The sequence below is a fragment of the Neoarius graeffei genome, chromosome 7, assembly GCF_027579695.1.
Source record: "Neoarius graeffei isolate fNeoGra1 chromosome 7, fNeoGra1.pri, whole genome shotgun sequence".
NCBI lineage: Eukaryota > Metazoa > Chordata > Actinopteri > Siluriformes > Ariidae > Neoarius > Neoarius graeffei.
The window spans coordinates 58,809,494-58,823,069 of NC_083575.1; the positions used below are offsets into that span (position 1 = coordinate 58,809,494).

At 38.9% G+C, this 13,576-nt stretch overlaps 1 protein-coding gene across 1 annotated transcript in view; it reads left to right on the forward strand.

Annotated features, from left to right (window-relative positions):
- The window catches only part of ret (ret proto-oncogene receptor tyrosine kinase), a 57,878-nt gene that overhangs the window by 37,594 nt on the left and 6,708 nt on the right, over positions 1–13,576 (forward strand). The window contains exons 2-12 of the mRNA XM_060924769.1: positions 1,123–1,368; positions 1,621–1,899; positions 3,074–3,312; positions 4,092–4,287; positions 4,386–4,585; positions 9,451–9,733; positions 10,000–10,131; positions 10,255–10,365; positions 10,463–10,579; positions 10,795–11,051; positions 11,198–11,345. Coding sequence (XP_060780752.1) covers positions 1,123–1,368; positions 1,621–1,899; positions 3,074–3,312; positions 4,092–4,287; positions 4,386–4,585; positions 9,451–9,733; positions 10,000–10,131; positions 10,255–10,365; positions 10,463–10,579; positions 10,795–11,051; positions 11,198–11,345 — 2,208 coding nt within the window. The remainder of the gene's footprint in view (positions 1–1,122; positions 1,369–1,620; positions 1,900–3,073; positions 3,313–4,091; positions 4,288–4,385; positions 4,586–9,450; positions 9,734–9,999; positions 10,132–10,254; positions 10,366–10,462; positions 10,580–10,794; positions 11,052–11,197; positions 11,346–13,576) is intronic.

Here is a 13,576-nt window from a genome sequence, read left to right on the forward strand (position 1 = left end):
TCAAAAACGTCAATTTCAAACACGATATCAATATATTTGTCCACGTTAATGAGAGGCTCGCGAACATTAAATGACAACCTCTGTTAGCCTATCAATGCATAGGGTCTGACTAGCCTTTGGTAACACACTAAACGAATTGTCTTTCATTTTTGGCACTTTTTCTGTTTGTGTAGATGGGAAGACATACTGAGAATCCAAATCGCCAACATTTGAAATAATAATTGTTTTGAATTATTTCTTGTCTTATTTAATGAATGTTGTAATAGAATTAGCCTACATTTGGCTTAAGCTGGATGAGACAGAGACATAATTTTATAGCCATTTGTTAAACAGCTGACAGGGAATGTAATTAACCGTTCCGGGAACGAAATTTTTTTGTTCTAACCGGTTCGGGAACGTCTATTTAATGGTGGAACCCAAAACCGGAAACGTTAAAATTCCGTTTCTGTTTGGAACAAACCAATAGGAAAAAAATTCTGGTTCAAAGCCCTGGAAGCAGATAGACATCTAACATTCTATCCTCTTCTTGGCTGGCTGTAGAATATGGCAATCAGAAGACAAACTACCAACTGCAGAAAATAAAATGTTCATAGTAATCTCATCTCATTATCTCTAGCCGCGTTATCCTGTCCTGCAGGGTCGCAGGCAAGCTGGAGCCTATCCCAGCTGACTACGGGCGAAAGGCGGGGTACACCCTGGACAAGTCGCCAGGTCATCACAGGGCTGACACATAGACACAGACAACCATTCACACCTACGGTCAATTTAGAGTCACCAGTTAACCTAACCTGCATATCTTTGGACTGTGGGGGAAACCGAAGCACCCGGAGGAAACCCACGTGGACACGGGGAGAACATGCAAACTCCGCACAGAAAGGCCCTCACCGGCCACGGGGCTTGAACCCGGACCTTCTTGCTGTGAGGCGACAGCGCTAACCACGACACCACCGTGCCGCCTGTTCATAGTAATAAACAAACAAAAAAAATCTTTCTTTTGTCTGTCTTACCTTAATGAATAGCAAACCATGAAAAAGCCTTTTTGGTTACTGAGGGCAACAATATTGTCATCCTGGCTCTGCAAACAACTTCATGTCTTTTTATGTTTTTATTTATTTGTCACAGGCTCCTGGGGACTGTACTTTCCTCAGAGCACATACACAGAGAGTATCTATGTTGGCCAGGCAGCAGGTACACCAGTGCTGCAGGTGCACGCCATGCAGGACAGAGCTTCAGAGCAGCCGCACTTCTGCCTGTACTGGAGGAAGATCCAGAAACCTGTTCCTTATGTATCATGGTTTCATATCGATGCTGTCACAGGAGTGCTCTACATGAACAAAACTCTGGACTGGACTGACTTTGAGTCAATATGTGAGTTTACAAAAGTCTGCTTTTCCTTTTAAGGGAACTTTAATGCTTGCTTGCTTCAGATTAACAGGATGATAACCCAAACCACAGTAGTATACTTTTGAATGCATTGTGTAAATGTTTGCTTTAATACAGATCTGTGTTTTGTTCAGCTAAAAGTTATCCTGATTCTATAATATTAAAGAAGCTGGTAAGTCTCAGAAATCTTTTATGGGTCTGTTTTAATGTTATGTTCAATGACTGTATATCTTCTAGCTAGCAGCTCATCTGCAAAGAGGCTGTTACTGAAAGTGGCCCTCATGTCTCCGAAAATGCAATGCACTCAGTCCCCTAATGTGGAAGTCGTCCTCATATTCCTCAATGCCACAGTGCCCACGTGTGGCCAGATGAAGATAGAGACTCTGTGCTTCCCTGAAAGAGATATAAGCCCCCACATCAAAGAGAACCGCATGCCTGGAGCTCTGCGCCAGCTTCGTCGCTTTACCCATGCTGACCTCTGCCCCAACTACACCATCAGCTACAGGGTGGAAACAGGTACCTTCAGAAATAAAGGCTGATTATTAAGGACCATATACACTAGCACACATTTTACCAACCTGGAGTTTTGGGGTCATGTTAAACTTTAAAGCATTGACCTAAATTATTTGAGTATGACTAATATCAATCAGAAAAACCTCATACTAATAGTCAGTATTCATTGATATTCACTAACTGAGCTCTGACATTGTGTTGCACATAACAGCTCTATCATTATGAAATCACAAGTTATTGTTCATAAACATCTATATCCATCTACAAAATACATGAGGAAAGATTAAAGTGTTACTTATAAGGAGAAAATCCGGAAATAGCTCAAACTCCAAAAATGGATGAAGCTCATTTTTATTATTGCACTGTTAAGGTCAAATAATATAAATATAAAAAGGTTAATAATAATAAATATGGGATGTTACATGGCGATGAGAAGTAATTGAATTGAATTGAATTGAATTGAATTGAATTGAATGCCTTTATTGTCATTGCACAGCTGTACAAAGAAATTTCAGTGCAACTCCTCAAGTGGTACATCCAGTATAAAAATAAAAGTCTAATATAAAATAAGTGTAATATAAAATATAAAAAATATATATATTTTTAAAATTATATATAAAAATATAAAAACAGCACACGTTTTAAATAAAAAAGGCGAATATAAAATAAGTGTAATCTAAATATAAAACAGCACACATCACATGCAGCAGACATCGACATAAAACAACAAGTTAATAAATAGATGGGCAAGTGTATTGCACAGTCCAGAAAATATTGCACAGAATATTGCACATAATTCAACTAAGAGTTGAGTTGTTTTATGGCACTTGGATAAAAACTGTTCATGAGTCTGGAGGTGCGGGCCTGTATGGACCTATAGCGCCTTCCAGAAGGCAGCAGCATAAACAGGCTGTTTCCTGGGTGAGAACAGTCCTTGATGATGTTTTCTACATGGCGCAAGCATCTGGTGTTATATATGGCCATCAGTGAGGGCAGCTGTGTCCATATAATGTCCTGTGCCGACTTCCTGACTCTCTCCAGAGCCACTTTGTCAGAAGTAAATCCATACCACAAACTATGATTTGGAAAAACGTTTGTTTTTCCTTCTCTACAGTGTACAGACTTGGCTAATTGTGTCATTATGATCAGATGATTTTCATTTTGTTGTTGTATGCAGAGTCTCCAGTGCCAATCGCATTCAATAGCTCCACTTCTGAGCTGGTAGTCACAGCACCTGTAGATCGTGAGGAGAAGGAGGTCTATCGTCTGATAATAGTATGTTTGGTACAGACAGAAGAGACGTTGCACACTGTTAGCAAACCCTTGCATATCAACATATATGATGAAGATGACAGTCCCCCGTATGTGAATGGCACAGACACTGACGATGTGCTTATAGAATTTAGCCGCAGTAAGGTGAGCATTTCACCGAAGTATCTCTGTGTCATTTTGAATTTTACTATTTGAAGCCATTTGTGTATTGCAAAAAGTACAAATAATACAAACATCTTAAGTGTAATATATGTTTAAATATATATACAGTACTGTGCAAAAGTCTTAGGCCCCCTATTTTTTTCATACAAACTTTGTTATAGATTTCTATTTTATGATTTCTACACTATCGAGTCAGTACAAGACCATTTTAGAGTTCCAAACATTCGTTTTCCAGCACAAAATTAAATGTTACAGAAAAAAATTGTTTGTATCTGAGCAGCAAATTCCATAAGAGAGCACTTTTCAGATTAAAAAAGAAAATATAATGAAAGCTGCTGGGTTTTGCTGCAAAATTAAGAAGCAAGTGTGACAGTCAAAGTGTCCAGAAGAACTGTGGCTGGTTCTGCAAGATGCTCAGTAAAACCTACAGCTCATTTCCTAATAAGACTGCACTCATTCTACCTGAGACTACTATTTTTTTTTGACGCAAAGGGTTGTCTCATGCCAAATATTGACTTTGTTTCATTTATTATGGCTTATTGTTGTTTATACTATTTTTTAATGTTGAAACCTTTCATTTAATTTCATTATATTTTAAGGTTGGTCTGCAGCATTTCTTTACATGTGCCTAAGACTTTTGCACAGTACTTTGTATATGTATATATAAATATATAATTTTTTTTTTCTTTCATGAACCTTTGGGTTTCTAATGCCTCTACCTGTTTAATCGAGGTCTAATAAGTGTTGCTCTGCCTTTGCAGGGAGCTGCGTTTGGCAATCTTTTTGTCTACGACAGAGACACAACTTCTACCTATCACAAGGAACAGAGCCAGAATAAGTATGTATGGACACTCATGACTAATGACTCCTGGATTAAAAACACATTTACCATTGAACAGAGCTTCAGTGAGGAAAAGCCCATCTTTGGCAATGTGCGAGGGACAGTCTATAAGTACAGTAAGGATGCTGAAGAACTGTGTCTGATTCAGTATGATTGGTCACTTTGACATCCTCACAGTAAATGTAATTGTTGTGCCTCTTTTGCCCTTGTGCAGACTTGCGTCTCAATAGGAACATTTCAGTGGATGAGAAGCGCTCATTTCAGTTGGACTTTCTGGTCAATGATACTACATTTCAAGGCCCTGAAGGAACCATGATGCTGCATTTCAATGTTACCATTTTGCCAGTTACTGTTAGCTTCAGTAATATTACCTACTTCTCTTTGCTGTCTCGGAAGTCCACAACCTACTCCCAGGTGCTTGGATAATGTTACTGCCTGTTTTTGGTTCTTATTTGCATGCTTTTACAACCCCTGGCAAAAAATATGGAATCACTACTCTTGGAGGATGTTCATTCAGCTGTTTTACTTTGTAGCAAAAAAAAAAAAAAAAATCACAGGTATGACACAAAATTATTTTATTTAACAGCTGAACATTCTGGCTTTGTAAAATATACCTAAAAAAATTAAATGAAATTGTTGTAATTAATGGCACTTTTTTAAGATCAAGTAGAGGAAATATTATGGAATCACTTAATGATGATGAAAAAAATTCTGGAATCATGAACCAAAAAAATCACAATTAGTACTTTATTGCACCTCATCTGGCTTTTATGACAGCTTGAATTCTTTGAGGCATGGACTTCACTAAGGAAAAACAATATTCTTTATCAGTCAGGTTCCAACTTCCTTGTATAGCAGTTGACAGATCAGCTTTGCAGGATGGAGCCTTGTCACAGACCTTTTTTTTTTTTCAATTTCCACCATAAATTTTCAACTGGATTGAGATCCAGACTGTTTGCTGGCCATGTCATTGAGTTGATATGCCTTTCCTGAAGAAAAGTTTTAATGCTCTTTGCTCTGTGGCAAGATGCGTTATCATCCTGAAAAATGACTTCATCATCACCAAAATTACTTTCGATTGATGGAATGAGAAAAGTGTCCAAAATTTCAATGTACACCTGTGCATTTACTGTGGAGGTAATGACTGCTACCTCCCCAGGTCCTTTACCTGACATGCAACCCCATGTCATCAATGACTGTGGAAATTTGCTTGTTTTCTTCAGGTAGTCATCTTTATATGTTTCATTGGAACGGCACCAAACAAAAGTTCCAGCATCGTCTCCTTGGCCAATGCAGATTTGTGATTCATCACTGAATATCACTTTCATCCAATCATCCACAGTTCATGACTGCTTCTCTTTAGCCCACCGTAACCTTGTTTTCTTCTGTTTAGGTGTTAATGATGGTTTCCCATTTCCTTCAGCCGATTTCTTACAGTTCGGTCACAAACATTGACTCCTGCTTCTGCCCATTTGTTTTTCATTTCTTTTGTTGTACATTTTCTATTTTCAAGGCATATTGCTTTGAGTTTCCCATCCTGATGCTTTGATGTCTTCCTCGGTCTACCTGTATGTTTCCCTTTTACAACCTTCCCATTTTGTTTGTACTTGCTCCAAATTTTAGACACAGCTGACTGGGAAAAACCAACATCTTTTGCCACACTCCATGTTGAACTAGCTTTTTTAAGGAGTTTTATAATCCTTTCCATTGTTTCAACTGACAGCTCTCTTGTTGGGGCCATGTTTCTTGTCAATCAGCCAGGTACAACAGCTCATTAAAGTGCATATCCTGGACCAAATTTGTTTTTTTTATATGAAAGAATGTCCCTTTACACACTCATCCAGAAGGGTAATTTTGCACAAGGCCATCTGTCTACAGCAGAAAAAAATAAAATAACAGAACGCGTCTGGAAAAATCCCAAGGGAGTCTGGAGCCAGATTCGTGACGTCACCTGTGGAAGCGCCAGCAGGCTGCGAGAGCTTGCACAGTTTCAGTGCACAGCCTGTGTAGACCAAGTTTAGCAGCTAGTGATTTTGCATTGACATACTTGCCAACCCTCCCGATTTCAGCGGGAGGCTCCTGATTTTAGCCTCCATCTCCCGCCTCCTGATCATATTTGTTAAAAGCTGGATAATCTCCCAGTTTGGGGAAATCCCTACCACCAAGTTAAAAATACTCCCGATTATGTCCAATCAGAATCGTATGAGAAACACTGCTGACGTCAACTGATTTTTAACCAATCAACGACCAGAACAACAATCACTTCCGTAATGTAGGATTCACCCAGGCTGTCCAACATTTTTTACAAGCATTCATTCATCATGGCCACTAAACCCAATACCAAGCACCAAAAATATGAATGCAAACACCAGGTTGCATGGGAGAATGAATTTCCATGGATAAGCAAATGTTTGACCAGCCAGTTATACATTTTAAGGTAAAGATACTTTAAACCAGAATATAATGGACATTTGAGTGTGAAAATAAACTAGTCTTCTATACCATTTCAGAAACAAACTGTACAACTTCTAAAGTGTTTAGTGAAATTTTTCATGACAGAGAATTTGTTTGGTGAGTGTATTTGAATAGTGTGGTAGTGTCTTAGTGCTATTTTGAATTTATGTTTGAAAGTTTTAAGTGAAAGTTTACAAGTGAATTATCTGGAAAGTGATTGATTTTGATAGAGTTTTGAGGTTTTAAGTGAAAGATTACTAGTGAGTGTATTTTGGTAGTACTAAAATTTTGCATTCGAGTGAATTTCTTTATGGAGTATATTTTGATAGTATGGTAGTATTTATAGTGCCATTTTTAAATTTTGTTTGAAAACTTTCAGTCAAGGGCGGCACGGTGGTGTAGTGGTTAGCGCTGTCGCCTCACAGCAAGAAGGTCCTGGGTTCGAGCCCCGGGGCCGGCGAGGGCCTTTCTGTGTGGAGTTTGCATGTTCTCCCCGTGTCTGCGTGGGTTTCCTCCGGGTGCTCCGGTTTCCCCCACAGTCCAAAGACATGCAGGTTAGGTTAACTGGTGACTCTAAATTGACCGTAGGTGTGAATGTGAGTGTGAATGGTTGTCTGTGTCTATGTGTCAGCCCTGTGATGGCCTGGCGACTTGTCCAGGGTGTACCCCGCCTTTCGCCCGTAGTCAGCTGGGATAGGCTCCAGCTTGCCTGCGACCCTGTAGAAGGATAAAGCGGCTAGAGATAATGAGATGAGATGAACTTTCAGTCAAAGATTACAAATGAGCAAATTCCTTTGATGCATTCCGATAGGATTTTGATAGGATTTCTAGTGCTTTTTTAAAAATTCTGTTGGAAAGTGTTTAGTGAGAGAGATGAATTTTAGTAGTACTAAGACAGTGCAGTATTTATTTAATTGAGTTATTACTATTTTGGCTAAAGCTTATTAAAATTTTATTTAATTTATATATGATATTATAGGGGCGGCACGGTGGTGTAGTGGTTAGCGCTGTCGCCTCACAGCAAGAAAGCCCCATGGCCGACGAGGGCCTTTCTGTGTCGAGTTTGCATGTTCTCCCCGTGTCCATGTGGGTTTCCTCCGGGTGCTCCGGTTTCCCCCACAGTCCAAAGACATGCAGGTTAGGTTAACTGGTGACTCTAAATTGACCGTAGGTGTGACCGTGAGTGTGAATGGTTGTCTGTGTCTATGTGTCAGCCCTGTGATGACCTGGCGACTTGTCCAGGGTGTACCCCGCCTTTCGCCTGTAGTCAGCTGGGATAGGCTCCAGCTTGCCTGCGACCCTGTAGAACAGGATAAAGCGGCTAGAGATAATGAGATGAGATGATATTATAGTTTTCTGTATTTTTACATGAGCTTACAGAAGGAAAACACATTTGATGCAATTCAGTAATACTTTCATTCACTGTGACTATTTTAAGAAATTATAAACATTCTTCTAAAGCATCACTTGTGTTATTTTCTGTGGGTCTCTGTATGTATACAATATTCAGGTATGAGATTTTTCAGCTCAAAATCTGATTTAAGCAGACTTCCCTTTCATTGTTATTATAATAAAATTCAAGACAAGAGTATTATTTCAGATTTTTCACTCTGAGCTCTCTCATGCCTGATACATGAATCCCACAACCTATAGTAATTGATAGAACAATATCAACAATTCAAAAACTCTTTAATTGTATAAATTTCAAATGGTTTGCAATTAATTGGGATCCACTTTTTTTATTGTTTCAACCACGCATCATACCCTCGTCCAATTGAAAATGTCTTTCACGCACTTTTCTCCCCCATGAGAATTTTGAAAAGTTGGCAAGTATGCATTGAAATATGGAATTGCCACCTGAGCGCAATGTGGGAAACGATGAGTACTAATCCCATCAAGATTGCTGTTGCTATGCCCTCCTATGATACATTTGTTAACCATTTTAATAATTACGTGATAACGTTGAAGAAATTTGCAGAAAACCACCAGGTTGTTTTCTCATAAACAGACCAGCGCTGACGTAGGATTCAGAAGGAGGCATCCCGCACGTGACGTCATGAAAATCCATGTTTCCCGGGAAATTCAAATGGCAGTTTTTTTCAGAGGCGGACCAATTCGCCTCAAATGGCTTGATTTCAACTGAATTTTTCTGGTATTGCTCAAGGTAAAAAAATTGCACAAAATGCAAAATGTGACAGATATTTGACCAAAGTTTAATATAAAATAGGAGAATTACATTGATCTTGCTCCTGAATTTACCCGTGATATGCACTTTAAGGTCTACAATTGCTCTCTTTTAACTGCAGACTAATTTGCATATTTAGGCTTGTGCAGGTATTTGTTTTAGAAATACAAGTTATAGGGTGATTTCCATAATTTTTTCCTCATCATTGAGTGATTCCATATTTTTTTCTTATACTTGATCTTTAAAAAAATGTGCCATTAATTACAACAATTTAATTTAATTTTTTTAAGGTACATTTTACAAAGTCAGAATGTTCAGCTGTTAAATAAAATAATTTTGTGTCATATCTGTGATTTGGGGGTTTTTTTGTTTGGATTTTTTTTTTTTTGCTACAAAGTAAAACAGCTGAATGAACATCCTCCAAGAGTAGTGATTCCATATTTTTTGCCAGGGGTTGTAGTCATGGTCATTTGACTACTGAAGCAGTACATGTGCTGATGACTCTCCCATTACAATACATTACATTACATTAATGAAGAAATGTTTACAAAGTAAATTTCTTACCCTTTAATGTAATCGAGGCATATACCAAAACATGGCTGGTTAAATAACGGCGTCCCTTCTGGATTATTCTTTTTAGATTGGTAAAGTGTGTGTGGACAACTGCCTGAAGTTCAACGGTATTGAAATTGCATACCATTTAGAATTGGGTGACAGGAACATCTCAGCTAATATCCAGTCCTGTTACACGGCAGTTGATGTGGCACGGAATCTGGAGTACATGTCTGGCGTTCTCTATGTAAATGACACAGAACCGCTGTCCAGACCTGAATGTCAGGAGCTGCAGTATGTGCTTGTTGCTCATGAGCAGCATAAGCAGTTTCAGGCAAAAACAATAGTCATCATCATTTTTGAAGGCGAAGGTAAGCATTGTTCTGTTTGACTGAAAGATCTTATAGATTAACGTTCAGTGGCTTGATTATGATTGCTTACTACATAAGCAAAGTGGGTTGTCTGTCGTTTAAATCAGGGTAATCAATATGACTATTTAGTTTCATTATCTTTTGTAGTGTGGCTGCTGTAGACTTGTGCACAAGAGAAGCAGGCAGGATACTTTCAGTGAAGTTTGTGTTGGTGGAATGAAATGTCACTGCACTTGGCTCACTATGTGTATATGGCTGCATTGTAGCGGATCCTTTAAGGACAGAGGGACAGCGTTTACTGGCCTGTGCAGAGAAGAGACAACGTGGGGTCTGTGAGACATTCAGAGGCCTGGGAACTCCCACTGGAAGATGTCAGTGGAGACAAGGCACAGAAAAAGGTATTACTATCCATGTTTATAATTCACTGCACCACTGTGTGCTACAGTGTCTTGTTTTGGATTTGTTTTTGTATACTGCACTATATTACACTATGCTAATTTTGCATATGCATTCTTTTACAGTAATATCAGAAAATTACTCCACTTGTTCTCCAGACCTGCGTACATGTCCAGATGGTTACTGTGATGTGGTTGAAAGCAAAAATATCTCCATATGTCCTCAGGATTGCACCCGTGAGCAAATTTTCAGATTTGGGGACTTTATGCTTTCTGAGTTATTGATTACTTCTGTTGTTGTTAGATACACACACTTAGTGCTTTTGTTGTTTAGGTGAGCCAGTTATTGGAGGCCATGAGAAAGGCCTGCTGGCCTTAGGCATTAAGGCAGGACATGGAACCTGCTATTGCTATTCAGAGAAGTGCTTTTGTGAGCAGGACGATATGGAAGGTGAGGTCATTTGTCCTTGTGTTCAGACTTTGTATTATTAATCATGTGAAAGGTGTTGGAAGGTTTATTTGAATCTGATTTTAAACCACCTTTTAGCTTTGTGATTCCCTTAACTTCTCACAGCATTGTGATCATTCTAGATCTTTCTTTGTCCAAACTAATGCACAAGTTGTCCTATGACATTAACATTTGTTGCTTTATTATCTCTCATGCAGAGGCAATATGCGATGATATGTGTAAGACTGTCATAGCCACTGCAGTTCTTCTCTCCTTCATCGTCTCCATCCTCCTCTCCTCCTATTTCATCCATCGTTATCACAAGAACACCCCCAAACCGCCCATCGCTTCAGCTGAGATGACTTTCCGCAGGCCTGCCCAGTCCTATCCTATCAGCTACTCTGCTAATAATGTTCGACGAGGATCTCTGGACTCCATGGAAAACCAGGTGGCCATTGACACCTTCAAGATACCTGTAAGAGCGTATATATGATTCTGCCATGTTTTATTGTTGAAATGTATTTATTATTGTTCAGTCTAGTGTGTAAAAAGGCTGATAAAGTGTTAAAGCAAACACAATCATTCTTTCAGGCATAGATGTTGTTTTGACTTTATTAACAGGAGGATCCAAAGTGGGAATTCCCACGAAAGAACTTAGTCCTGGGTAAAACTCTCGGAGAGGGAGAGTTTGGGAAGGTTGTAAAAGCAACAGCATTCCGGCTTAAAGGAAAGGCAGGATATACAACAGTAGCTGTAAAAATGTTGAAAGGTAAGACAAAGAATGAAGTATGTCATAAGACCAAATAAAAGTTAGGCTAGTAAAAATATGGTATTAGTATTCATCTTCTAAATGCACTGACACTGAAGAAGGTGAATGTGAAAAAGTTGGGTTGGGCATAAACATTAATGCTGAGTGTCTACAAAATAGCAGTAGCCCCACATTATAGCTATTAGCACCCTAAAATAGATAGATAGATAGATAGATAGATAGATAGATAGATAGATAGATAGATAGATAGATAGATAGATAGATAGAACCCCGATTCCAAAAAAAGTTGGGACAAAGTACAAATTGTAAATAAAAACGGAATGTAATAATTTACAAATCTCAAACACTGATATTGTATTCACAATAGAACATAGACAACATATCAAATGTCGAAAGTGAGACATTTTGAAATTTCATGCCAAATATTGGCTCATTTGAAATTTCATGACAGCAACACATCTCAAAAAAGTTGGGACAGGGGCAATAAGAGGCTGGAAAAGTTAAAGGTACAAAAAAGAAACAGCTGGAGGACCAAATTGCAACTCATTAGGTCAATTGGCAATAGGTCATTAACATGACTGGGTATAAAAAGAGCATCTTGGAGTGGCAGCGGCCAGTGGTCGAGGTGTAAAATCAAACCAGGGGGGATGGTGAAATTTTTAGTCGCGTGTCGACCCATCGGTCGGTCCGTCGGGAGGGTTTGCACACAACGTAGGTCTGTGGACCTTGTTCATTTACCAGACATACAGTATTTTGTGCTGATAAAGTGTGTAGTACACGCTGTGTACCCTTTTTATTGTTGTAAAAAAACATAATACACTGGTATTTTACTGTAAAACATGCACAGTGTGGATGTCATGTGTCATATTTAGTCAGTCTCCTGGCTGACATACCTACCACATTCTCCATATTAGGGTGAAATGCAGATGACAAATTTGAAGTGTAACTTCATAGTCATGGTAGGCAGGCTCCTTTTAAATCATTTGGTAAATAATTTCTTAAAACCTCAGTAGGCATTGTAAATGAACAACTGAATCTTTTCATATCAAGTCAATAGAATTTTTATTCAAAGCTGAACATTGGGAACATTGAGTTAAATACAGAGGTAGGTAGGTAACCAATAAGCTAAAACAAGCAACAGTAAATTGTAAATCAGACTAAACTTCCTAAAAGATGTTTGAGGTATTATGCATTTTTTTTGTTTTTTCCTTTTTGTTATTATTGTGTTTATTCTTATAATGTTGTAACGTTGATTCCCGCTGTTATCTAGGTCACGTGACACCTTAACGTTGACGGTTACCAAGGAGCTGCCTTGGATACTTTGATACTTTGCTTCGATACATAGCAGCACTTTGATACATACTGGATACAAGCTAGCAAAATGAGTTAAAAGCAGGCATCTTTGGAAAGTTTCTTTGGAAAGGGGAAAAGGCCCATTGAGGAGACAGAAGAAGAGCCTATGACGAAGAAAAAGAAAGCTGTATTTTAGCAGAGACACTTTGTTGAGCCCTACACCAATCCTGCTCTGCCTTACATGTTGTGACCGGCTCTCTAATGAGGCAATGAAGCCTTCAAAACTGCTAGTGTCGTTTATTTTAGCCTTCCTGTCTTGAATAACACTTTTTGTTGCCTGAAGAATAACAAACGAACGTCCAGGCTGATTAAATTAATGGCCTTATACAAGAAATCAAAGCTAACATGAACCTGAGTAAGCTATCGATAGCTGGCTAGACTCCAAACTAACATTCATTATGATAGCTGTGTTTTTATCCGCCGCCCACAAATTAGGCTACATATCTGTAACTTTACAGCATGATAGTGGGCTCACAGAAAGTGGGACTGATATTTGTAACTCTTGACTTACCTCCTGAAATGTTTTTTCTTGCGATCTTAAATCCGAACTTGCTTAGGTCTTGCTGCCCACTCCGCTTGGCCATGATGCTGCAATCCGCTGCTGTCACTGACGCCGAATGAAATAAAAAATAACGGAACCCCAACTGAATGTCACCTCCTCAAACGCTTCGCTTGCGTGTGCCCTCTCTCGCGGTAGCTTATTGTATGCTCAGTTTCAGCAAAGCTACGTGGAATGGCATTTCTAATTCCAATGTTAAATAGAAGTAATGTCCACATTTATTGATAAAATTGCTCAAGGGAAGGGAGGGGGGATGCCCGTTTTAGAGGGGGGATGATTTTGACCATTTTTTATTCCAGGGGGGATGGCATCCCCCCAT